Below are 23,142 nucleotides of genomic sequence, written 5' to 3'. Positions count from 1 at the left end.
TTGTGCCAGCACGCATACAACTCAACCGAGCATGAAAGTACTCGCTACTCACCGCACGAGTTGCTGTTTGGATTTAAGCCGCGTACTCCATCGAGCTTTCCTCGTGCTGCAAACGTATTGTCCTACAACGAATATATAGATAATATGACGTCGAATTTGACCTTACTCCAAACAACGGCGGCGATGAACCTCGTTCAGTCAAAGTACAGGTCAAAACATTATTACGACAGAAAGCTAAACATGAAACATTTCCGGGAGGGTGAGTTGGTATTCTTGTTAAAAGAACCCAGAAAGGGTAAATTTGCCACCGAATACCAAGGCCCCTTCGAGGTAATCAAAATCAACCGAGCAACGAACAACGTAAAAATCCAAAACGGTGAAATAGTAAAAACCGTACACATTAATAAAATTCACCGGCCGAGTGAACTTGCAACTAGGTCGGAAAGCTTCGACGAACAGCCCGAGGAATAGTTGTTTTTTTTTACCGTTTTTTTTTGCGCGGCACCGGGCGTGCGCGGTACTACGCAAAAATTATTTAAACACCTAAACAAAAAAAAAAAAAAACGGTGAAGCCATCAAAACAGCCCGGTGAGCCAAGCGGTACATTTATTTTTCCAACTAAAATCGGTCAAAAACATCGTTCGTTTTTCAGAGCGATCAGTACCCGCGCCCACTCGGAAAACGACAGCGCCGAAAGGAACCGCAACCAGCCAATCTATTTATTGAAAGAAAACTTGGGCTTGATCACAGAAAAGATCGCGCCGCTAGCGACTTCCAGCACAGACTGGAAAATCATTCACAAGACGGATTTGCGTCCATCTTCCAAGCAAGCGCAGTCTTGGTGAATGCAGCTTCGAACGTCGTACAAGCATGCGGTCCTAGGGGCCAAAATTCAAGTCTAATCGAGGAAGCGACATCAGTCACGCGTCAAGCGGAACGTGTCCTGGATCTGATGCTCGTCAACGCGGCAAACGGAGAGCAGCATCGCGCTCGCCGATCTCTACTCCCCTTCGTCGGTTCCATCCATAAATTTTTATACGGGACCCTAGATGAGGACGACAAGAGAGAAATTCAGGCATCAATTAAACTCATAGCCGACGATACGCGCCAAACAGCGGCGCTATTAGCTGAGCAGACGGAGGTCGTCGAACGCGAGCTATCTGACCTAGGCGATAGAGTAGGCAAACTAGAGGCTATCGTAGAAGTTTTAGAAGACAAGACCGCTTCTATTTTCAGAGAATTGGGGGCTCTAAACGCAATAGCAGAAATGAGGGATGCACTCAGACAGTTTAGCCTAGACTCGGAAGTCCTGACGGATGCAATCTTATTCGCAGCGAAAGGAATGGTGCATCCGCGCATTGTACCCCCAGATACAATTCGAGACGCAGCTAGAACCGTCGCAAACTCCGTAACCAATGCCAGATTTCCGATGCCGGAGGAAGGGTCTGCAATCATTCCTATTATGAAGATTTCCAAATTAACGGTGTTGTTATCAGACGGATGTTTAATCTATCAGATAGCAATACCGTTACTCGACATTCAGAGATACAATTTGTTCAAAGCGTCACCGCTACCGGCAATCCAAAAAGTTTTTAATATTCCTTATCTGGCAGCCTACATCTGGCCAGAGTACAACTACTTCGCGGTTAGTGAGTCAAATCGCACTTACATGCCCTTATTACCGGAAGAGGTAACAAGCCTTCGAAGGCTCGACAAGCTAATGATCGCGGTAAACCCAGAGCCAGTGCGGGAAATAAGAAGCAATGCCGCCTGCGAGGTAAAGATCGCGTCGGGTCGACAAGTCTCCAATCCCGAAGTGTGCGACATCAGATTCAGGCAGTTGAGAGATACCTTCTGGTTGAGACTGCATAAAGCGAACTCGTGGATATTTTCCGCCAAATCACCGGAAGATATATTTATCCAATGCCTGCGATCCGAGCACGTAGCAGCGAAAATAAGTGGTGCAGGCATACTCGAACTGCAACCCGGATGCGCAGCGCATACAGCAAACGCTCGCCTAACCGCGTCCCGCGCTTTCTCGACTAACTCAAATCAATCAAAATTCGAAACTATAGAGTTTAATGTATCCGAAGTAATTAAGCTTCTAAACGAATCAGAAATTGCCGAAGCGGAATTCAGAAACGCAATCGCATCCGAAGCAGCGAATCGGGTAAAAAGCTTGCACGGGGTCAAGTTAGAAAACCTAAAAGCAGGGGCGAGATTACACGAGATCGCAAGTAAAGCACGTGAAATCGCGCACAGGAAGGCGACCGCCCTCGAGCTCGAAAATTTGGGCAGCACAACTGCAATCTTCGGGTGGTCCTTAACTTCAGCCGTAATATCTATAGCTATCATAATCACAATCGGCTGTATAATCTATCGGCGGCGTTCGAACGGAGCAATAAATCGCTTTGTCAAACAGCAAGGGTCTCTCCTTATGCTAGAGCAGATGAGCAGGTATTCACGAGAGAGAAAACGCGCCGAGCGGAATCAAGAATAAAAAAAAAAAAAAAAAAAGAAAATTCTTATCCGCTCTATATTTTAACTATAACTATGATTATCAATTACGAATAAGCCAAGCTGCGTACTATCATGGACAACGCCCTAATACATAATCAAATACAATTAAGTCCGTTTCAATTTTATACTTTTGACAATATAACTTGTATAATACATAACCATTTACAGTTAGATTGATAGTATATAAGAAAATTGAAGCGCTTATTAAAACAGACTGCTCAGCGATGAGCAAGCTAAAAATAAATACTGTATCTAGGTTAATTTTCACATATATGCACCAGAATATGTCAAATAATTTTTGTGCGTCATAAAGACATTCTAATAACCATGTAAGCCTATCGATAACAACCAAATATTCATAACAAACCAAATATTCATTACGATGCGCTTACTATAGATATATGTATAGACCGATCGCTATTCACTTCTTTTGAACAAACGAAATTTATAAGGGCATTGTTGAATTCACTCTTCCTTTGTCTTGCTACGAGAGAAGATTGACTTGCTGTATAATCGCTGAATTTTGCCGAAATTCTTTCGATAACCTTATTCCATTTTTCAATATTATTTTTCATTTTTTTTTATTATATATTAATAATTTTTATTTCCATTTAATCTCCTTTTTTTCGTAGGAATTTGCTTTTCCAAATACTTCTACGATAAGGTACGAAAGTTGTTACACGTGGTCGTGTATGCTAAGAAAAATAACAAATTTGTTTATTTATGTGCTCCAAAGGATCCAGAAAAAGAGGCTTCAAGGGGCACAGCACCATCTCCTGGGCTAAATTGCGCTGGAAGGATTTTTTTATTAACATTTTAGGTAAGTTAAAAAAACAATCTTTATTAACAAATTACTTCATTTATACTCTTTTATGAGATTACGCCAAGCAGAAGGTCAACTTTCATCAGAAGCGTTTCCGCAAAAAATACTTTATTTAAGTATTAGATACACCTTCTGCTTGGTGTAAAGATATGAAAGATCAATATATATTATACTAATTGTATTTTATTTTATAGCAAAATGAGAAATCTTATTTTTTTCATTGATTTCAAAAAACTAATTATTTTTGGTTATTTTCTGCAGGTACATACACCTGCAACTCCTACGTTAGGGCTTCAAGGATCATCAGAGGAGAGAAAACCATATCCTCGGTTCAATTATCCTTGGAACGCTGTTCTTCATTTTCAGGTAATCATCTGCATTTTTTATTAAGTTTGTACGATGTGTAATTTTTGATGAATTTTTTTTTAAATGTTCTTAAGCTCAAAATTTTAATTTTTTAAAACTCATCCATCGTACAGATTTGAAATTTTGTATGCAAGCCCTCTGAGTGTATTCTGTGTTATATCTATTCTTTTATAAGATTACACCAAGCAGAAGGTGGATCTGGTACTAAAAAAGTACCGTTAGCGACACTGGTTTTCATAAAAGATTACCTTCTCCTTGGTGTAAAATGAAAAGTCATGAAAGAATATCTGTAACTTAGAATACACTCAGGGTGCTTGAATATACAATTTCATGTTTGTTGGATGAGCCTGTTTCAAAGAAATCAAATGTTGACCTAAAATATGATGAAAAAATTGTATATCTTGAAACAGATCCATCGTACAGACTTGAAATTTTATATGCAAGACCTCAGAGTGCATTCTAAGAAATATCTATTCTTTCATGACATTACACCAAGCAGAAGGTGGTTCTGGTACTAAAAAAGTACTGTTAGCGAGACTGGTTTTCATAAAAGAATACCTTCTACTTGGTGTAATGTCATGATAGAAAATATATAAATCAGAATACAGTGAGAGGGCTTGCATACTTAATTTCAAGTCTCTACGGTGGATAAAATGTGTAAAATTCAAATTTATATATTGAAGGTACTAGAATTTATGTGTTGATACTTATAAATTGTTTATTTTATTTGAAAGAAACTGTCATTATATCAATGTATTTTGTTTCGTAGGTACAGCTTCTGGACTTTTTGAGCAACAGACAGCGGTAGAGAGGTACTACCGATTTCTGGATTGATCTCGACTCATTCGGTTGTATACCATCATAAAGTTGCTCATTCTCTTATAATTATATTGCGTTCATATTGCATTGTGTTAACGGTACGAAAAATGTACCGGCTCGAAGGTATTCGTTCGAGAAAAAATTTATTCGATTGTACGCCGGATCATCGAGCTCGTATAAATAGGTTGATGCAGAGAGCACGATCGGATTATTTTACAAACAGTTTGCCAGGCGTAGATGAGCCTGCTCTTGAAAGCGATTTAGGATTTGCTTCGCTTCTTCCTGAATTACATGCTGATCGTTATGATGATGTGCAGCAGCAGCAGGAGCAGCAGCAGGCGGTGGCTAGGGCTCCTTCTATAGTATCGAACGATTCTCGTTCTCTTTTCGATGATGTGAGGGATGTTGATTCTTCATCTGATCGTTTATCAGATTGTTCATCCGTAGGATTTGAGAACGTGGAGCAGTTCGAAGCTAAATTACGTACACTATTCACAGAGAATAACATCAACCATCAGCAAGCTGGAACTATTTTGCGACTCCTCAAAAGTCATGCTTGTTTCACTGGGCTTCACGTGGATCCTAGAACGATATTGCGCACGCCAGCTCATTCGGCTTGTATAAAGAAAGTAGCTGGAGGAGAATATTTGCACTTGGGCGTCCAGGAGGCCATTTGCTCAATTATATCGTCCACTTCTTTGCGTTTGCATCCAGCTGGTGCTCTTGAAATTGACTTCAGCACCGATGAGGCATCTCTCGATAAAAATGGAAAAATATTAATGTGGCCGATACAGATCAGGGTGGCGAATATTTCCGGCAGTGCTCCACAAACAATTGGAATATTCAAAGGTTCATCCAAACCCACGAGTGCCTTAATTTTCTTTCAATATTTTGTTGACGAAGTCGATTCCATCATTCGTAATGGGTTGAATTTCTTGAATGGAATTAAGCAAGTTGTTTTAAGATGCTTCATCGCTGACGCTCTTGCTCGCGCTTTTACTCTAGGACATCGTAGCCATAATTCACGAGCACCCTGTTCAAGGTGTTGGGTCAGGGGTGAACACGTTAGAGCTGGTGTTATGGTTTACAGGGGGACAGATCACAGACTTCGCACGGATGAAGAGTATCGTTCTAAATTAGATTTAGATCATCACAAAGATGAAGATTGCGCTCTCGCTAATCTTCCATTTGATTTAGTTGGTAGCACGGTTTTCGATTACATGCACCAGGTATGTATCGGTGTAATGGAAAAAATTTTACAAGGATTGATCGACGGTAGATTTATTGCATCAGCAAAAATCGCTGATAAGTGCAGTCTACAAATTTTGGATAATAGACTGGAGCACGTGAAAAACTTTTGTCCGTCGGATTTCGCTCGGAAGCCTGTCAATATTCTAAGGCATGGCCAGTTTAAAGCCACCGAGTACCGTCAGATTCTTCTCTACAGTGGTCCAGTAATTTTTCGAGGACTTATGAACCCTGCTATGTACAAGCATTTCATTCTGCTTAGTACAGCAATTCGAATCCTCGCAAATCCGGTTGTCTCTATGGAGTCCATTGATTTTGCTGAAAAATGTATCAAATTGTTCGTGGAGACTGCCTCGGATGTATACGGCATTGAATTTCTTTCGTACAATGTTCACACATTGTTGCATTTACCAGATGACGTAAAACGTTATGGTCCTTTGGATAATTTCTCCGCTTTTCCGTACGAGAATAACATGTCCTTTTGTCGGAAATTATGTCGTAAGAACGATCAGCATTTGCAGCAAATTTCCAGGAGACTGGCTGAAAATTGCCGCACTTCATCCAAAAAATTTGTCGATCCAGGTCACTTAAGTTATATTTCCAATCATTTGAGAGGTCCTCTTATTCTTGGTTGTGGAGAATGCATGCAGTACAAGAAGGTTGTAAAAGGCTCGACTCATTTATCAATTATAAAAAAAGATAGTACGGTCATGCTGGACGATGGTTCGATAGGCATCATAAGAAATGTCATCGAATTAAAAGATCAGGGATGTCATCTGGTAATCAATCTTTTTAGCAACATTGAGGATATTTTTGATCTTCCTTGTAGCTCCTCTTTGGTTGGAATTTTTCGTTGTTCTAATCTGAATCGTCAAATAACTATTGTCAAACTCGAACGAGTGGTTGACAAGTGTTTCAGAATGCCGTACTGGTCAGCTGACGATCGCATCTCTTCAACGTATTGCACCGTAGTTAAAATCCTATCCGCTCGGTTATAAAATTTCCTTTTCTATCATTATTCCATATTTTTCATAATAATGTCAATTACTTTTTTTCCATTATTATCATCCATCAATATTTCAGATGAATTCGAAAAACTCCGGTTCTATTTCTCCTCGCAAAGCTGCTGCGAATTTGAATAGAAGTATGCAGTCCCTCAAAGAAGGCTTTAAACCTGCACCTTCTTCAAAAGGTCAACGCTACAAGTCGACAGCTCAACCGAGCAATTATCAATCCCAGTCATTGATCTCCAAGACGCCTGGACCGTACCGACCACGACCAGCAGTAGCAGCACGACCAACAGCACCAGCACGACCATCATCGACATCTCAATCTTTCACGCAATTTCAACCGCGTTTAAAAATATTTTATACGACTATAATATTCTTTGTATAGATAGATTGTCCATTTATTGTAATATTATTATTATTTATTTTACAGCATCAACGTCTCGTGATCAGAGCCGCGGCCAATCATTAGCGAGACAAAATGTAGTGGTGCAGCAGGATTCTGTGGCGATCCAACAACTCAACAGCAAAATCGAGTAAGATTCGATATCATTATTTACCGCTGTATATCCTAATAAAATAATAAATTTCATTTTCAGCTTTTTAAATCGAAAAATTGCCAAGTTGGAAGGCTCAAACAAGTACGTGAAATACTATCGTAACAATAATTTAATATATCTAATAATAACTCCATTTTTTTTAACTATTTCATATATATATTATTAACTTATATATTATTAATTTACAGCGCTATGAATACCAGACTCGCCAACTTGGAGAAAACTGCCAGGTACGTATTACTTTTATTTCATTTTAATCGTATATTTAATCATTATAAAGTTGATTAATTTACATGTTTTACTTTCAGTGACATCAAACAAGGCATCAAGAGCGTGGAGCAAGTAGCTCGGTAAAATGATTTTCAATCCTACGTTATATTTTCAAATATATACTGTAGTAGGTTTGAAAATTAATTGATCTTTGTAGATCGATGCACGAGATATTGGCTAATATTACCAGGAATAATAACAGAAGGGCAACAACGCGACCTGCCTCCCTTCCTTTCAAGTCAACCGCTGACCTCGTAGCCTTTGACAATTGCAGTGAAGAGAAATTTCGACACCTTGTAAGTACATATATTGAATCTAAACTTTCATTTGTATTTTTTTTTTCTATTACTTAATTAATTGATTGTTTGCAGGTTGACTACCTCGACTACATAAAAGGGTTGAACCCAACGGATACAGCAGCTAAATTCATCAAGAACTGCTTTATTATCGACGAGGACCTCTTCAGGAATTTGACATGGCACGGCTCCAAAACGAACGACCATCTGATGGCTTTGAAGAGCACAAAGTTCGCGAAAGCTTGCGCAGGTATGAATAATTTCTTACAAATATTATTTATTTTACAAATTAACAATTTATATTATATATTTACAGAAGCTATGCCGTTAAACCCGATCACGCTGACGAAGCCGACAGAGGATCAGTTTTCCGTGGCCATGACAAAGGCCCTGGAAAGTGCTAAGGAGGGTTATAGAAGGAAGAGAAAACAGCCAACCTTCAATGAGGATATTATCGCGTTGCAACCACAACCTCGAAGGCCCTGCCAGCAACAGTGGCAGCAACGCAACGACCAACTGGAGAGGAACGACAACGTAGCTCCCATCGAGGACAACGGTGACAACGGCGGCGACTACGGCGGCTACGGCGGTCAGAACGACGACGGCAACTACGGAAACCAGGACCACGACGACGTTTTGGAAGGTCATCAGGACGTGGACTACAACGGAGGAGGCCAGGGCCACGGCAACTACAGAGGCCAGAACGAGGACAACTTCGAAGGTCAGGACAACGGTGACAACGGCGTCGTCTACGTCGATCAGGACGACGACGGCGGCTACGGCGGTCAGGACGACGACGGCGGCTACGGCGGTCAGAACGACGATGAAAAATACGCAGACCAGGACCACGACGACGTTTTGGAAGTCCAGGACGTGTACTACGGAGGAGAAGGCCAGGACCACAACAACTACAGAGGCCAGGACGACCGCGGAGAGTACCAAGAGGACGAGACGCAAGACATGTTTGCAGATTAATGGGTTTTTCTTATTTACATTACTATGCATTTAATTTAATATTTTTTCAGGTTGAACGCTCGTTCACATTTTTTACATTTAACTTTTTTTATATTTCATATTTAATGTAGTCTTAAAAAATGTTAACGAGCGTTGGAGGGGCTGATTGCTGTGGTTGAGCCTCACACGAGAGGGGCGAGGACAGGGGCCCCTCTCACTCACTCTAAAAAATAATATACAAATCACGACAAATGGAATTTTATTTTTTCAGGTCCCTCTTCTAAATCATCGACAAGGCAAGGATACGAGGTCCCTTACACATGGAAAACATTGAAATAAGATAAGTATAATCGCATCAATTTATATTTTTATCTTGTTATAAATGTTTCTTTTTGAAAATTTTTCTCGTTTCAGGAGTAGCAAGGACAACGGCAGAATCAATAAGACGAATAACATCAGGCAATCACCCTTATAATTGTAAGTAATAATTTTTGTAATATGTCATTTATTAATCATGATACATTCAGAAGTGTTGCATATTGAATTTCAAGTCTGTACGATAGATCAGTTTTCATAAATTTCTTAATTCCAACATTTATTAATCTCCAAATTTTAATTTTACTAAACAGATCCATTGTACAGACTTGAAATTTTGTATGCAAGCCCTCCAAGTGTATTCTTAATCATATCTATTCTTTTATAAGATTACGCCAAGCAGAAGATACACTTTTATCAGAAGTGCTCCCGGAAAATGCACTTTTTGAGTACCAGATGCACCTTCGGCTTGGTGTAATGTCAGGTAAAATATATATGACTTAGAATATACTCAGAGGGCTTGCATATTAAATTTCAAGTCTATACGATAGATCAGTTTTCATAAATTTCTTAATTCCAACATTTATTAATCTCCAAATTTTAATTTTACTAAACAGATCCATCGTACAGATTTGAAATTTTATATGCAAGCCCTCCAAGTGTATTCTTAATCATATCTATTCTTTTATAAGATTACGCCAAGCAGAAGATACACTTTTATCAGAAGTGCTCCCGGAAAATGCACTTTTTGAGTACCAGATACACCTTCTTCTTTCAAAAAACTAATTATTTTATGTTATTTTCTGCAGGTACATACACCTGCAACTACTACCTTAGTGCTTCAAGGATCATCAGAGGAGAGGAAACCGTATCCTCGGTTCAATTATCCTTGGAACACTGTTCTTCATTTTCAGGTAAACATCTGCACTTTTCATTAAGTTTGTACGATGGGTAATTTTTCATGAATTACTTTTTTTCAATGTTCTTAAGCTGAACATTTTAATTTTTCAAAACTCATGTATCGTACAGATTTGAAATTTTGTATGCAAGCCTTCTGAGTATATTCTGAGTTATATCTATTCTTTTATTAAATTACACCAAGCAGAAGGTGGATCTGGTACTAAAAAAGTACCGTTAGCGACACTGGTTTTCATAAAAGTATACCTTCTACTTGGTGTAATGTCATGAAAGAATAGATATGAATTGGAATACACTCAGAGGGCTTCAACACAAAATTTTAAGTCTGTACGATACATCAGTTTTAAAAAATGTTGAAAAAAATGAATTTATCAAACCTGATTCATTCAACAGACTGGAAATTATGTATACAATCCTTCTCATTATATTTTAAATAATATCTATTTATAAATTACTAATTTGTATTTTGAATTTTTACAGGAACCAAAGGACTATAGGCAGCAGGACTATGAGCAAGCAATTAACAGGAAGAAAAAATTCAAATACGTGTTTTGATATATAATTATTGTAATTATTATGTATTACATTTATTAATATGTATATTCCAGAAATAAATTTTGATTATTTTATTAATAATAGTTTATTTTTAATTTTAATAACAAAAATAAATCCGCATACAGCCGGTGCGCGTGCTCAAAATAAAAATTTCATTTTGCAAAATGCCGGCACAATGCGCGCATATAATGTGCAAAATGCCCGCATATTTGCAGCACGAATGTAGCGTACCCTGAGCATTGCGTGCGGGCACAGCGCTCTGGCACATGCTCGTCATATGACGGTCAAAAGCCGGGGCACCTGGCAATCTCGCGTGCGGCATGAATGTCGTCGTGTTGCCGTCATTGTGCCGAGCCTTGCGGTTTGGGGGCCCATGGGTTCTTGTTACGTTCTATAACTGCGGGACTTCAAGCTCCACGCGTGCCGTCGATATGACGGCATCGTGCAGTGGCAATGTTTTGGCGCGCGGGCGGCTGGATATATCTCACTGTATACCGAAGTGTGCCAAAGTGTGCCACAGTGTGCCAAAGTGTAATAAAGTGTGCCATGCTGTGCCATACCGTGCCAAACTGTGCTATACTGTGCCATCCTTTGTCAAAAAAGAGATGTTTGTTTCCGAAAAACCCATGTGTGTCAAAATGTGCCAAAGTGTGCCAAAGTGCAGCAAATTTCCGAATTTGAACACTGGCACACTTTGGTACACTTTGGTACACTTTGGCACAGTATGGCACACTGGCACAATTTGGCACACTTTGACACACTTTAGCATACTTTGGCACACCCAATTATTTCTACTAGGGTGTATAAGAACAAGGATTGAAGTTGATCGCCAGATTTAAATGTATATTCTTCCCTCAATGATCATCTCCGGTCCATACTCCATCATTTTTCCTTCCTTCCAATATTACCAATATTGCAGTGTAAAGCATGGAGTAAGATATGGAGTGGGTATAGATTATAATTTATAATTTAGACATAGATATGTGATGCGATTCATACAGTAACTCAAAGCAGCAACGAAGTAAGACAAAAGCACTCAGAAGAAGTAAGAGGTTTATAGATCTATTTCACAAGATAAAATAAATGACGCAATATGTAGTTCTATTTTTGGGTTTAATTTGTTTGTAACGGTGTAAATATCGCTATCAATTACAATTTTAATGACACGCCGTGGCATAAACTGCGATTTAAGTCACGCTCGAGCAAAAATGCACTCGCTAAATCTCGGTATATGCACGTTGTTTCATAAAATATCGTACGATACTAGGGGGGAAAATGAATTTCACCCTCGTGGGGACTTATCACCCTCCCTTCGTTCGGGCAATATTGTCCCCACGAGGGTGAAACTACTTTGCGACACTAGTATCGTAATATACTATTTCGCGCGCCAATATGAGAATAGCCTTTAATACGATATTTCATACCAAATATATCATAAAAATAAAGTAAATAAATTAAATAATTTAATTATAAAAGAAGTAAACTTAATTAATGCAAATTAATACATGAATACAATAACTATTCTTAACTATTATTAATCAAGTGGCGCGGTAGCGCCACAAAGGCGAGTTTAAGAAGCAAACGGAGCCCCTGGCGAAAAAATCACGTAATTAATCGCATGATATATCACGTGATTATTTGGCGTGATTTATCACGTGATATATCACGTGTATAATCACGTCAGAAATCACTCATAAAACTTAAATATTTGTTTATATTGAAATAAATTGTTTATTTTTCATCTAAATAATTATAAAATAGTTGATGATATTGATAATTCAAATAAATAAATCGCAAAAAATAGAAAAAAATTTTCCTTATTAAGACTTGAACCCCTGTCCTCCACTTGACAATCCAATGTCTTACTACCTGAGCTATTTGTGCTGTTGCACGTTTCGAACACCTAATCAAATCATACATAAAATATAATTATATTTATCACTTTATATAGTTTATATGAATATTCTAAGATAAATAATGGAAATTTCAGAAGTGTTTTTATAATAATTATTAATATAGAGGTACAGGGCGGCCAATGGCGAGGTCTAGGTGGCGCGCTTAGTGGTTATTGGTGTCTAGGTATAAAAATCATTCGAGGAAGGTGTACAGGGTGGACGATGACGTGGTCTGGGTATTTCGCACCGTGGTTTTTGGTGTCTCGGTGCCGAAATAATTCGAGGGTGGTGTATATCAGAATAATCAGTGAGTTCTAAAGATGCTTGTATTTTATTTTTACGACGTCGCATATGAAATACTCAAAAAAATTTACTAAAAAGGATCGAAATCTCTAAAAAAAATTAACTTTAGAAAAAGTAAAAGGTTTGGCGAGTTTGATATATTCCGCAACGAACTTATGGTGATTGTATGACCTTCTAATACATAAAAAGAAAATTTTAGTTGTTCCCCTGCTTGAAAAAGTTAATAGAAGTTGATAGAAATCAATAAGATTTTTTATCGACTTTGAGTCTAACTTTTAATACCATCTTTTGCATCAGAACTTAACAAAACGTGATAACATCGATATAAGTCGATAAAATTCTATGTGAAAAATCACTTTTTCATATAGAATCATCATCATTTTTTCATATAGAATCATCATCATTTTTTCATATAGAATTTTATCGACTTATATCGATGTTATCGCGTTTTATCCAGGTCTAATGCAAAAAATGGTATTAAAAGTTAGACTCAAAGTCGATAAAAAATCCTATTGATTTCTATGAATTTCTATTAACTTTTTTTAGCAGGGTCACCAATAAACAAAATGAAACGGGCATGGCAAGTTACGTAGTAATTATCTTAAGAGATTGTTTCTCGCTTTATTACAATTAAATATAATAAACTTGACTTTGTTTGATTGATCTCAGTTCTTTTCTATCTGTGATTTCGTTGCGGAATATATCAAACTCGCCTAAACTTTTACTTTTTCTAAAGTTAATTTTTTTTAAAGATATACATTACCAGAAAAATCATCTTAAAAACATCGCTAAAAGCGAAACGCTTTGCTTTTCACATAAGGCACTCGCCGATATTTAAAGGTTCGATGATGAACACGCATACATGCACACACATAGACACAGTACATACACACACAAAGTATGCAGATATTCAAATCTCTAAAAAAAATTAACTTTTAAAAAAGTAAAAAGTTAGGCAAGTTTGATATATTTCGCAACAAAATTACAGATTGAAAAGTACTAAGATCAATCAAACAAAGTCAAGTTTATTATATTTAATCGTGATGAAGCAAGGAACAACTCTCAAGATAATTACTACGTAACTTGCCATGCCCGTTTAATTTTGTTTATTGGTGAACAACTAAAATTTCCTTTTATGTATTAGAACGTTATACAAACACCATAAGTACAATGAAACGGGCATGGCAAGTTACGTAGTAATTATCTTGAGAGTTGTTCCTTGCTTCATCACGATTAAATATAATAAACTTGACTTTGTTTGATTGATCTTAGTACTTTTCAATCTGTAATTTTGTTGCGAAATATATCAAACTTGCTGTTGGAATATGTGCACGATCTCCCCCGACACCGACGGCAGATCCCTCGCGTCGCAGCGACTCTAGAAGCGCTCGCCGCCAAAAACCACGTGATACGGCGCTGAGCTCGGCGGCGCTCTCCGCTCGCCGCCTCACTCTCTACGAGATAGTCGAGCTGCACGCACGCCTTCGGCTCTTGTCCCGCTCTGTCTAAGTTTAACCTTTAATAATAAAGTTACGCTACGCTCTATTACTTGATACTCTGTCTTTGCTTCTTTATTTCGTGCCACCTTATCGCGTCCGGATCCCTATATACCGACAGGTTATGGGCCCAGCACGCTTCCACTGCGCGAATTAGTGAAAAGTGACACGAAAAAAAAAAAAAAAAATAGAAGAAAAGCCAAGAGAAGTCGAGACGAGTTGACACCTGTACAAAGACACGAGAACGACCTAAGCTGAGAGACAAAAGAAGGAAGTCACGCAGCCAACAAGCAACACGCCCCGCTGTCCAGAGCCTGAAGGTCAGCACTCGATTCCCTGGTAAACGGTGAACAAAACAAAGGCAAAAGTCACGATGGCCGGAAAATCCTACAAATGGGCAAACCCGCAAACTGCACGTAAGTACGCATAAAAATAAAAACGTGCTTATGAAACTCGTGAAGTAAAATCAGCGGTACGCGAGTGTATAAGAAAAGTGAAGTGAAAAATAAAAATCGCGAGATAAAAAGCCGCATTAGAAAAGAAAAGGCGCGAAAATCGCGGAAAAGAGAAAGGCGCGAATCAGTGTTGCATCAGTTCGGCTTGTCAGAACTCGAAAATCCGAACGCGCTTAAACAAAGAAAGTCGACCAAAACAAAAACGCATTTCCGAGAAGTTCAAACGAACAGAAACGCGCGGTAAAAATTCCCGGTACGAAGCAACAGGCGAAAGAAAGGGGGGTTGCTAGGCAACCGAGCCAACATGGCCGCCTCATCTCTCTCCTGCACGTAAGCTATACGGAACGGAGGGAGAGCCGCCGTTGCCGCGCTCTCGGCTCACGACGACGACGCGCAAGTTCAGGCGCACGCAGAAAAAGACGACGCTAGTTTAACCTGGCTCGTAATAGGTTAACACGCGCGTGCATGAAAACGGAGGGAGAGTTGCGGTCATTACAACCACACGTAGCGGAAACGATACACGGACGCGCACACATACATACGTGCACAAAAAGTTCGCGCTGAGTCAACTCAAACGTAAAGCGAAGTCAATACAAGATTGTGCGCAAGCGCACACGAATTCACGTGACCGCTCACTTGTTGCGCGGCAATTTTTGAATTTCTTAAACGCACACCTATGCATCTAGTGCAAGTCTGCCTGCATGCTGCACTGTTTACAGACACCGCGCAGGTGGGGCTGCTGATGCATGGGTAAACTAAGCAATCATTTAACGTATTAAACTAGCAGAAAATCATCTATAAAGAAATTTAACGCGATAAACGCGAACGTCGGCTTTCGCATCTAGTGTAAGTCTGCCTGCGAGCTGCACTGTTTACAGACACCGCGCAGGTGGGGCTGCTGGTGCGCGAGCTCACTCTGCAATAAATTAAGCGAAGAATTAATTCAACACAACGACTCTGGTTTATCAAAATAAATTAAGTTTGAATATTAATTACAAAATCTTTCGACAGCACGTAGCACAAGTACTGACTGGGATGACATACGCGCCAAGATTCTGGAGTACTACGACCTGAAGGACAAAGAACCAAATGAGAGTTTCTATCTTCAACTCTACGGCGGAGGCGTTTGGTTAATGAATTCTAGGGATGAAACACTCCAACTAGGTAATGAAGTAAAGTCATAAATAACAATATTTATATGTAAGTCTACACTTGTACGGAAAGTTTGACGGGCTACTAGCCAACGTAACGTACGACACGAAGTCTGTGCGGATCTGTGAGAGGTTTAACACGAACCCACGAATGTGACTTGGTACGTGCGCACGTACAGATACTTAGTCATTGTCCCACGCTCAAAAACTAGACCCTCACACAGATCTGCCAAACCTGCTCTCGTGCTTAGTGGGTCTCGGACTGTGGGAGCCGTGCTTAGGCACACATTCCGCAAAAAGAGACTAAGTCGGTTTGGGAACTTTGTCGAAAAGTGACTGGACCGACAGCAAGGTGGCCCGATACTTGTGCACAAAGTATAGGGAGCTTTGCAGGGGTATCCTCTCAACCGCAGACTAACGTTTTTTGTATATTTACAGACATGAACATCCTCAGTTTGGAAGAAGCAGCCAGACTCCTGGAAGTGTTGAAAGCTACAGAGGATCGAGTGGTAGGGTTGAGAGGACCCGTAAGCCACTACAGCGACGCAGGGAGAGCAGGAGCCACTACGTCCACGCCCAGGGATGACGACCAGACATACAGCATGAATGAGATCACCAAGCTGTTGCGTGAGAGCACCATGACTCAAGTCAAGCTCAGCGAAAGGCTGGTAGAAGGAATGAAGTCCCTCGTGGAGGAGAATGCTAAGATGAATCAAAACTTCGAAAGGTTCACAACCAAGATCAGCGGAGATGTACAGCAACTGATGAGGTCCGTTGATAGTCTGAAGCTCAGAGGGCAGGATGGACAGGCAGTAAAAGATTGGCAGGAGAAGCCAACTCTTTCAGCCAACAACAAGCCAAGCATCGTCAGCTGTACACGCCCGGCAGAACCGATCAAGCTGCATCCACGAGGACGCGGACGTGGCTTTCGACCAGCAAACCGCAATCCGCTCACGCTCTTGGCTCCTGGACCAAGGGAGTTCGGACCTGCTGAACCCAGGTGCTCGTCCACACTAGTGGCCGACTCGTACGAATGGAACGAGAAAAATGAAGTAAGGAGAGAACAGTCGCCATATAAAGATTGGCGCGTTGAATCCGCCGAACGTCTTGGAATCGCGCTCGACGATTTGAATGTAAGTAGACGTTTTTCTGATCAAGACTTAACGCAACTGAATAAGCTGAATTTGTTCAAGTCAATGAACTCAGGTAACACGAGTATAAATGACGCAAAATTGAAACAGATTAACATCACGCGAATGTACAAGTTAAAATTAGATTCGGAATTTGCCCCCTTTGAGGATTTCTTATTCTCAGAGCTAAAGTCGCGAAAACTGTTCTACGTCTTCGAAAAGAACAATCAAAGTCTGATCTGTCCAGATGAACTCGAACACGATAAGAATATCATACGCGAGATAATTCTGAACAGAATTGATGATAAGTATCACCTATACACGATGAACATAAAAGATCCAGTTGAATTACTGGATAAGATTAAAGAAATTAAAAAGAATGAATTGAGAATTAATGCTCATACAGCCCAGAAACGACTCTTCAACTTAAAGCTCAACAAAGATAAAGAAACGGCCTTTAACTTCTGCTTGAGGTTTGAAGACCTCGTAAGAAAGTATGAAAGTAATGAAGGCATAGAAAAAATGAGCGATACGGCAAAGAAAAGTCTACTGTTCAACGCAGTAGAGCAAGCCTACCCAGAGATCATTACGGCAGAGAACGTTTCAAGCCATGGTACGGGCAGGAAATATACTTACAATGAACTAAAAGATTTAATTTTCCAGATTGACAACTCGAAGCAGAGAACCCCAGAAAAATCAGCCCTGCTCGGATTCGCAGAGGAAAGAAACCGTTCCTCTGATGAAAGACCCAAAAGTAGGGAAAGGCCCAACAAACGGTGCGAGCGATGTGGTAGCACGGCGCACTTGTCCAAGGACTGCAAGCACGACGAGCCTAAGTGCTTTAACTGCAATAAGTTCGGGCACATCGCCGTAGACTGCATTGAACCACGGAAAGGGCCACCACGAAAGAGAGCGACTGATCGCAACAGAAGTATCTCTCCAAAGAGAAAGCAGAGGAGAGAGCATAGCAGATCTCGATCAAAGTCACCTTTCAGACGACCTGGCACTCCTGCAAAAGGTACGACCAATACTGATTCAGTATGCATGAATGTGAGTCTGAATGAATGGGACGACGAGACGCAAAAATTTATCGTAGATTCAGGCGCGACAGATCATATGACAAATTCTAAATTCATATTGACTCAGCTGCACGAAAAGACTGAGCGCGTAATAGGCTGTGCCAATAAAGACAAACGATCTAACATAACCGCAACCAATCAAGGCCAAGTTAAATTCGAACTATCTAACGGTAACGTAATAAAACTAGATAATGTTGTATACGCAGAAAATGTGAGAAAAAACCTGCTGTCACTCAAACGCTTTACAGATCAGGGCCTGTGCGTGTATTTAGATAACAAAACGATAAACGTTTACGAACCAAATACGAGAGAAAAGATTCTAGAAGGAAAGTTTGAGAATCCATTCTGGATAATCGATTTAAAGCCAAAATTAGATAACATACAAAAGATGCCCTCGGGTGCGCTAATTGCCCATGAAAGCAATGAAAAGATTGTTAAGAAAAAGGTGACATTCGCTGATGAAAAGCCAGTCATAGATTCAGCAAATCAAAGGAAAGAAAACGGTGACGAATCTACCATAATAAATACCATTAATTTATGGCACATTAGATTAGGACATACGGCTCTGAATAAAATAAAGCTTCTGAAAGGATTATACCCCGACATTAAACAATTCCGAGAAAATGATCATGGTGTGTGTTTGAAAGATTGCGAAATATGCAAAGTAGCAAAAATGAATAGACCGAAATTCGATAATAACAAAGAGATGGCCAAGAAACCATTGCAACGGGTCAGTGCTGATACTATGGGACCGATTACACCGGCTACCCATCCGAAAGGCTGTAGGTTCATAGTTGTATTAGTAGATAATTATTCACGCTTTGCCATGGCCTACCCAGTTAAGCAAAAGTCGGACGCCGCCGAATGCATAGATGACTTCGTCGTGAAATGTAGAAATATATGCGGAAGAGATGAAAAATTCTGCTACCTAGACTGTGATCAAGGAACAGAATTTACCAGTGGAAAGACACAGAAGGTATTGGATAAATATGGTGCTGAACTCAGAACAATTTGTCTATACACTCCACAGTTAAACGGCATAGCAGAGCGCTACAATCAAACCATACAGAAAATCACCAGGGCCCTAATGTACGATTCTAGACTACCAGCAAATGCCTGGGATCTGGCTGTAAAAGCAGCGGCCTACCTATATAACTTGACGCCTCACAAGTCCATTGGTCTTAAATCACCTTTGCTAATGATCAACCCAGAATCAAAAGCATACATAAATCAGATTAAGAGATTTGGTTGTGTAGCTTTTACCAAGGTCCAAGGACAACAGGAAACTAAGTTCGATAAGCTCTCGAATAAAACAGTGTTAGTAGGATATACTGACACAGGATACTTGTTACTAAACCCAGAAGATGGTAAAGTATACGAAAGCAGGAACGTGCAATTCATCGAAAGCAAAGTATTTGGAGATATTTACAAGCCCGAAGATATAAAGAATTGGACAATAACAAACGATATTCTGAATAAAGAAACCTGGCTTTTTGAATTCGACGAAGAAAGCCCAGATCAACCGGAAGTGGTGATTAAGGCACCCAAGAAAAAGGGTAGACCACGTAAAGAAAATCAGAAAACAGCCATGAAACCTATTTCAAAAATAAATCACAGACCAGTGACTCGGAAGCAGACTCAAAGTAAGAAAATTGTATCAGCTGAAGAAGCACAGGGTGAAACAGAAGGTCTAAACATATACGACCCAGATGCACTGATGACGTTTGGTACGTCAGAATCAGAAAAAATGCAGGATAAAATTGAAGGCCTAAGTGAATATGAATTGTATACACTACTGACAGGTATTAATGGGGATCCAAAATCTTACCGAGAAGCTGTATCATCACCAGAAGCAGATAGATGGCAAGAAGCCATAAACAAAGAGAGAGAAGCACTTCAGAAAAACCGAGTATATGAAGTAGTCAGTAGAACTAGCTGCGACGGTAAAAAGTTAAACATCCTGGATTCGAGATGGGTATTCAAACGTAAAGACAGTGGAACAAAATACCCCGACTACAAAGCAAGAATTGTCATACGAGGTTTTAAGGATTCAAATTTGTATGATCTTTGTGAAACGTACGCACCAGTGTCAAGACTTGCACTAGTAAGAGCTGTACTGACTATTGCTAATAAACACGACTATGTGCTGTGGCAACTGGACGTAAAAGCAGCGTTTCTTCACAGCCCTATAAAAAAGGATATATTTCTAGAAATACCAGACGGTTTTGAAGAATACGAAAATCAGAAACAAACGAAAGTTTGGAAACTTCACAAATCTCTTTATGGCTTGAAAACTAGTCCAAAGAATTGGAATGAACACTTTTCAGAATTCGCTAAACAACTAAAATTCCAAGCGAACAGTAGAGATCCATGCCTGTTCATATACGCCGAAGACAAAAGCCGCATAATCATGCTGCTGTATGTTGACGACATATTGCTGACAGGCAATGACGAGCCAAAGATGAGAGAAATACAGAAAGAACTGAGTAAAAAGTTTGATATGAAATTCCTGGGTGAACCTAAAGAGTTCTTGGGAATCACTATAACAAGAAACAGTAAGGAAAGGACCATAAAACTGGACCAAATTAAATTCATAAATAAGATGCAAACGAAATTTGGATATGCACAAGCTAAAAGTCAATCAACCCCCATGGTAACAAATCAAGTGCTGAACAGACAACGAAAACAACGAGAGGAAGAATCAACAAATGACAAAGCTATAAACCAGCGTGGATACAGAGAAGTGGTTGGATCTCTCATGTACTTGATGTCCGGCACCAGGCCAGATTTGGCATACGCAGTCAATATGTTAAGCAGACACCAACAAAATCCGACTGAACACGACTGGAAAATGGTAACAAGAGTATTCAAGTACATTGCTTACTCAAAGAATTGGCAGCTGACCTACAAAGGCCTGAAGGACGGAATGGAAACATTCTCAGATGCAAGTTTTGCAGATTGTAAAGACTCGCTCACGACAAGCGGACATGTAGTTACGCTGTACGGAGATGCAATAGCCTGGAGAACCCACAAGCAAAGCTACGTAGCTTTATCAACTTGTCAAGCTGAATACGTAGCAATGGGTGATGCTTGTAGGGAATCAATTAGCATAAGTTTATCTCTGAAAGTGATTCCAAAAATGACATACTTTCCAATCATCTTATGGTGTGATAATAAAGCAGCAGTCGCTTGCACAAAGATGGATGGAAGTAATAAGTTGAGACACATGGCTGGAGTGTATGAGGACTATGTTAAGCAGTGTGTCAAGTTACATTATGTAAAAATAGAATGGATAGAATCAAAGGAGCAAAGAGCGGATATCTTTACCAAGCCTTTGCCCTCTGATAGCCATAACAAATTATCCAGATTATTGCTAGGAAATTAACAGATCTTTCATGTTACAGAATAACTAAGGGTCAGCCTGGAAACGATGTCGAGGACAATCGGGAGGGAGTGTTGGAATATGTGCACGATCTCCCCCGACACCGACGGCAGATCCCTCGCGTCGCAGCGACTCTAGAAGCGCTCGCCGCCAAAAACCACGTGATACGGCGCTGAGCTCGGCGGCGCTCTCCGCTCGCCGCCTCACTCTCTACGAGATAGTCGAGCTGCACGCACGCCTTCGGCTCTTGTCCCGCTCTGTCTAAGTTTAACCTTTAATAATAAAGTTACGCTACGCTCTATTACTTGATACTCTGTCTTTGCTTCTTTATTTCGTGCCACCTTATCGCGTCCGGATCCCTATATACCGACACTTGCCTAACTTTTTACTTTTTTAAAAGTTAATTTTTTTTAGAGATTTCAATCCTTTTTAGTAAATTTTTTTGAGTATTTCATATTCGACGTCGTAGAAATAAAATATAAGCATATTTAGCACCTTTAGATCAAAGCTTTTTTGTAACATTTTTATCACTAACATGAGATCACTGATAGTTCTGATATACACCACCCTCGAATTATTTCTACGCCTAGACACCAAAGAACCACGGCGCGAACTACCTAGAACTCGTTATCGGCCACCCTGTACACCTAGACGCCGTCATCGTATGATTTATTTACCTAGACAACAAAAACCACGAAGCGCACCACCTAGACGTCGTCATCAGCCACCCTATTTATCTAGACACCTTCCTTGAAAGATTTTTACACCAAAACACCGAATACTACGGAGCACACATTTATAATTCATTGCTTGTGCGGCCAACTTCACAGTCTAACCACTCGGTAAAACTGCACGCAGCTAACTTAACGGTCTTACCACTTTTTGGGCTGAAGAAAAATTAAGCGAGTGATTTCAGCATTTTTGTTCACCTGCATATTTGTTTATTATGTTAAAGCTGGTTTATTGCTGATATTTTGGTTTAAAATCATAGTTTGGCATACCAGTATAAACATTTATCAAAATTAGCTGGGTACATGAATGATAAATAATTTATTTCCTTAATTGAAAATTCGAGATACCAATATAGAAGTAAATAGTGTCACGGGCGCCGCGGCGTCGTCTGCTTCTCAAACTCGCCTTCGTGGCGCTCCCGCGCCACTTGATATTGTTGATAAATTCATCAAACTGTAATGGGGTAAGACTTGATGATGAGAGGAAACATCGTCTTTTTTCTTTTTCTAATTACCGGTTGTGTTATCGGATGATATTTTCAATATACTGACCATGCTGTATAGAAGAAATTCGTATTTTTATGAAACAGATCAATTTTTTAGATTCGTCCATTGCATAATCTACATAAAACTAGTCAGTTTCATTCGAATACTTTTATTGATCTGCTGCAGCAAACAGTAATGTTGAATTTTAATGACCATTGATTTGTGTATATAAAACATTTTAGGGATTGTAATGATACCCTGTTAAAAATATTCACACCAGATTGAACTTTTTCGTGTACAATTTTACATAAATCAATTAAATTGTAAATCTTTACGTAAAATTTTATCTGAAATATTACGTAAAGTTTTACAATTTTATTCGT

The 23,142-nt window shown here is 39.6% G+C and overlaps 2 protein-coding genes across 5 annotated transcripts; both read left to right on the top strand.

Annotated features, from left to right (window-relative positions):
- The first annotated feature begins 3,070 nt into the window (after positions 1 to 3,070).
- LOC103316108 (protein PFC0760c-like) lies at positions 3,071 to 10,729 on the top strand. 3 transcript variants are annotated; one of them, XM_031925423.1, is made up of 13 exons: positions 3,142 to 3,340; positions 3,605 to 3,709; positions 4,479 to 4,521; positions 6,860 to 7,319; positions 7,383 to 7,424; positions 7,532 to 7,573; positions 7,652 to 7,693; positions 7,771 to 7,909; positions 7,985 to 8,159; positions 8,226 to 8,887; positions 9,135 to 9,340; positions 9,988 to 10,092; positions 10,577 to 10,729. In XM_031925423.1, exons 6-10 carry the CDS (start codon positions 7,536 to 7,538, stop codon positions 8,882 to 8,884), a joined length of 1,053 nt encoding a protein of 350 aa, XP_031781283.1. In that variant the 5' UTR covers positions 3,142 to 3,340; positions 3,605 to 3,709; positions 4,479 to 4,521; positions 6,860 to 7,319; positions 7,383 to 7,424; positions 7,532 to 7,535; the 3' UTR covers positions 8,885 to 8,887; positions 9,135 to 9,340; positions 9,988 to 10,092; positions 10,577 to 10,729. The 3 variants fall into 3 exon arrangements, with proteins under 3 accessions (XP_031781281.1, XP_031781283.1, XP_031781282.1); XM_031925422.1 differs by lacking the exons at positions 3,142 to 3,340; positions 3,605 to 3,709 and having other exon boundaries at positions 4,165 to 4,521; positions 8,226 to 9,340; XM_031925421.1 differs by lacking the exons at positions 7,532 to 7,573; positions 7,652 to 7,693; positions 7,771 to 7,909; ... (3 more) ...; positions 9,988 to 10,092; positions 10,577 to 10,729 and having other exon boundaries at positions 3,071 to 3,340; positions 4,479 to 7,319.
- Positions 10,730 to 14,527: 3,798 nt separating this feature from the next.
- On the top strand, positions 14,528 to 21,851 carry LOC116416552. 2 transcript variants are annotated; one of them, XM_031925424.1, is made up of 5 exons: positions 14,528 to 14,761; positions 15,812 to 15,964; positions 16,390 to 17,084; positions 17,745 to 18,099; positions 21,565 to 21,851. In XM_031925424.1, exons 1-5 carry the CDS (start codon positions 14,719 to 14,721, stop codon positions 21,567 to 21,569), a joined length of 1,251 nt encoding a protein of 416 aa, XP_031781284.1. In that variant the 5' UTR covers positions 14,528 to 14,718; the 3' UTR covers positions 21,570 to 21,851. The 2 variants fall into 2 exon arrangements, with proteins under 2 accessions (XP_031781284.1, XP_031781285.1); XM_031925425.1 differs by lacking the exon at positions 17,745 to 18,099.
- The last annotated feature ends 1,291 nt before the right edge of the window (positions 21,852 to 23,142 follow it).

This window comes from Nasonia vitripennis (genome assembly GCF_009193385.2).
Source record: "Nasonia vitripennis strain AsymCx chromosome 2 unlocalized genomic scaffold, Nvit_psr_1.1 chr2_random0010, whole genome shotgun sequence".
NCBI lineage: Eukaryota > Metazoa > Arthropoda > Insecta > Hymenoptera > Pteromalidae > Nasonia > Nasonia vitripennis.
The sequence above is the reverse complement of the archived record's forward strand: the minus strand, read 5'-3'. Positions and strand labels throughout refer to the sequence as shown.

Bases quoted from the DNA above. Each gene is read 5' to 3' on its own strand.
- LOC103316108 (XM_031925421.1), top strand. From the start codon at position 4,636: ATGTACCGGCTCGAAGGTATTCGTTCGAGAAAAAATTTATTCGATTGT.
- LOC116416552 (XM_031925424.1), top strand. From the start codon at position 14,719: ATGGCCGGAAAATCCTACAAATGGGCAAACCCGCAAACTGCAC. The intron at 14,762-15,811 runs GTAAGTACGCAT...ATCTTTCGACAG, and splicing joins GGCAAACCCGCAAACTGCAC to CACGTAGCACAAGTACTGAC. The intron at 15,965-16,389 runs GTAATGAAGTAA...GTATATTTACAG, and splicing joins GGATGAAACACTCCAACTAG to ACATGAACATCCTCAGTTTG.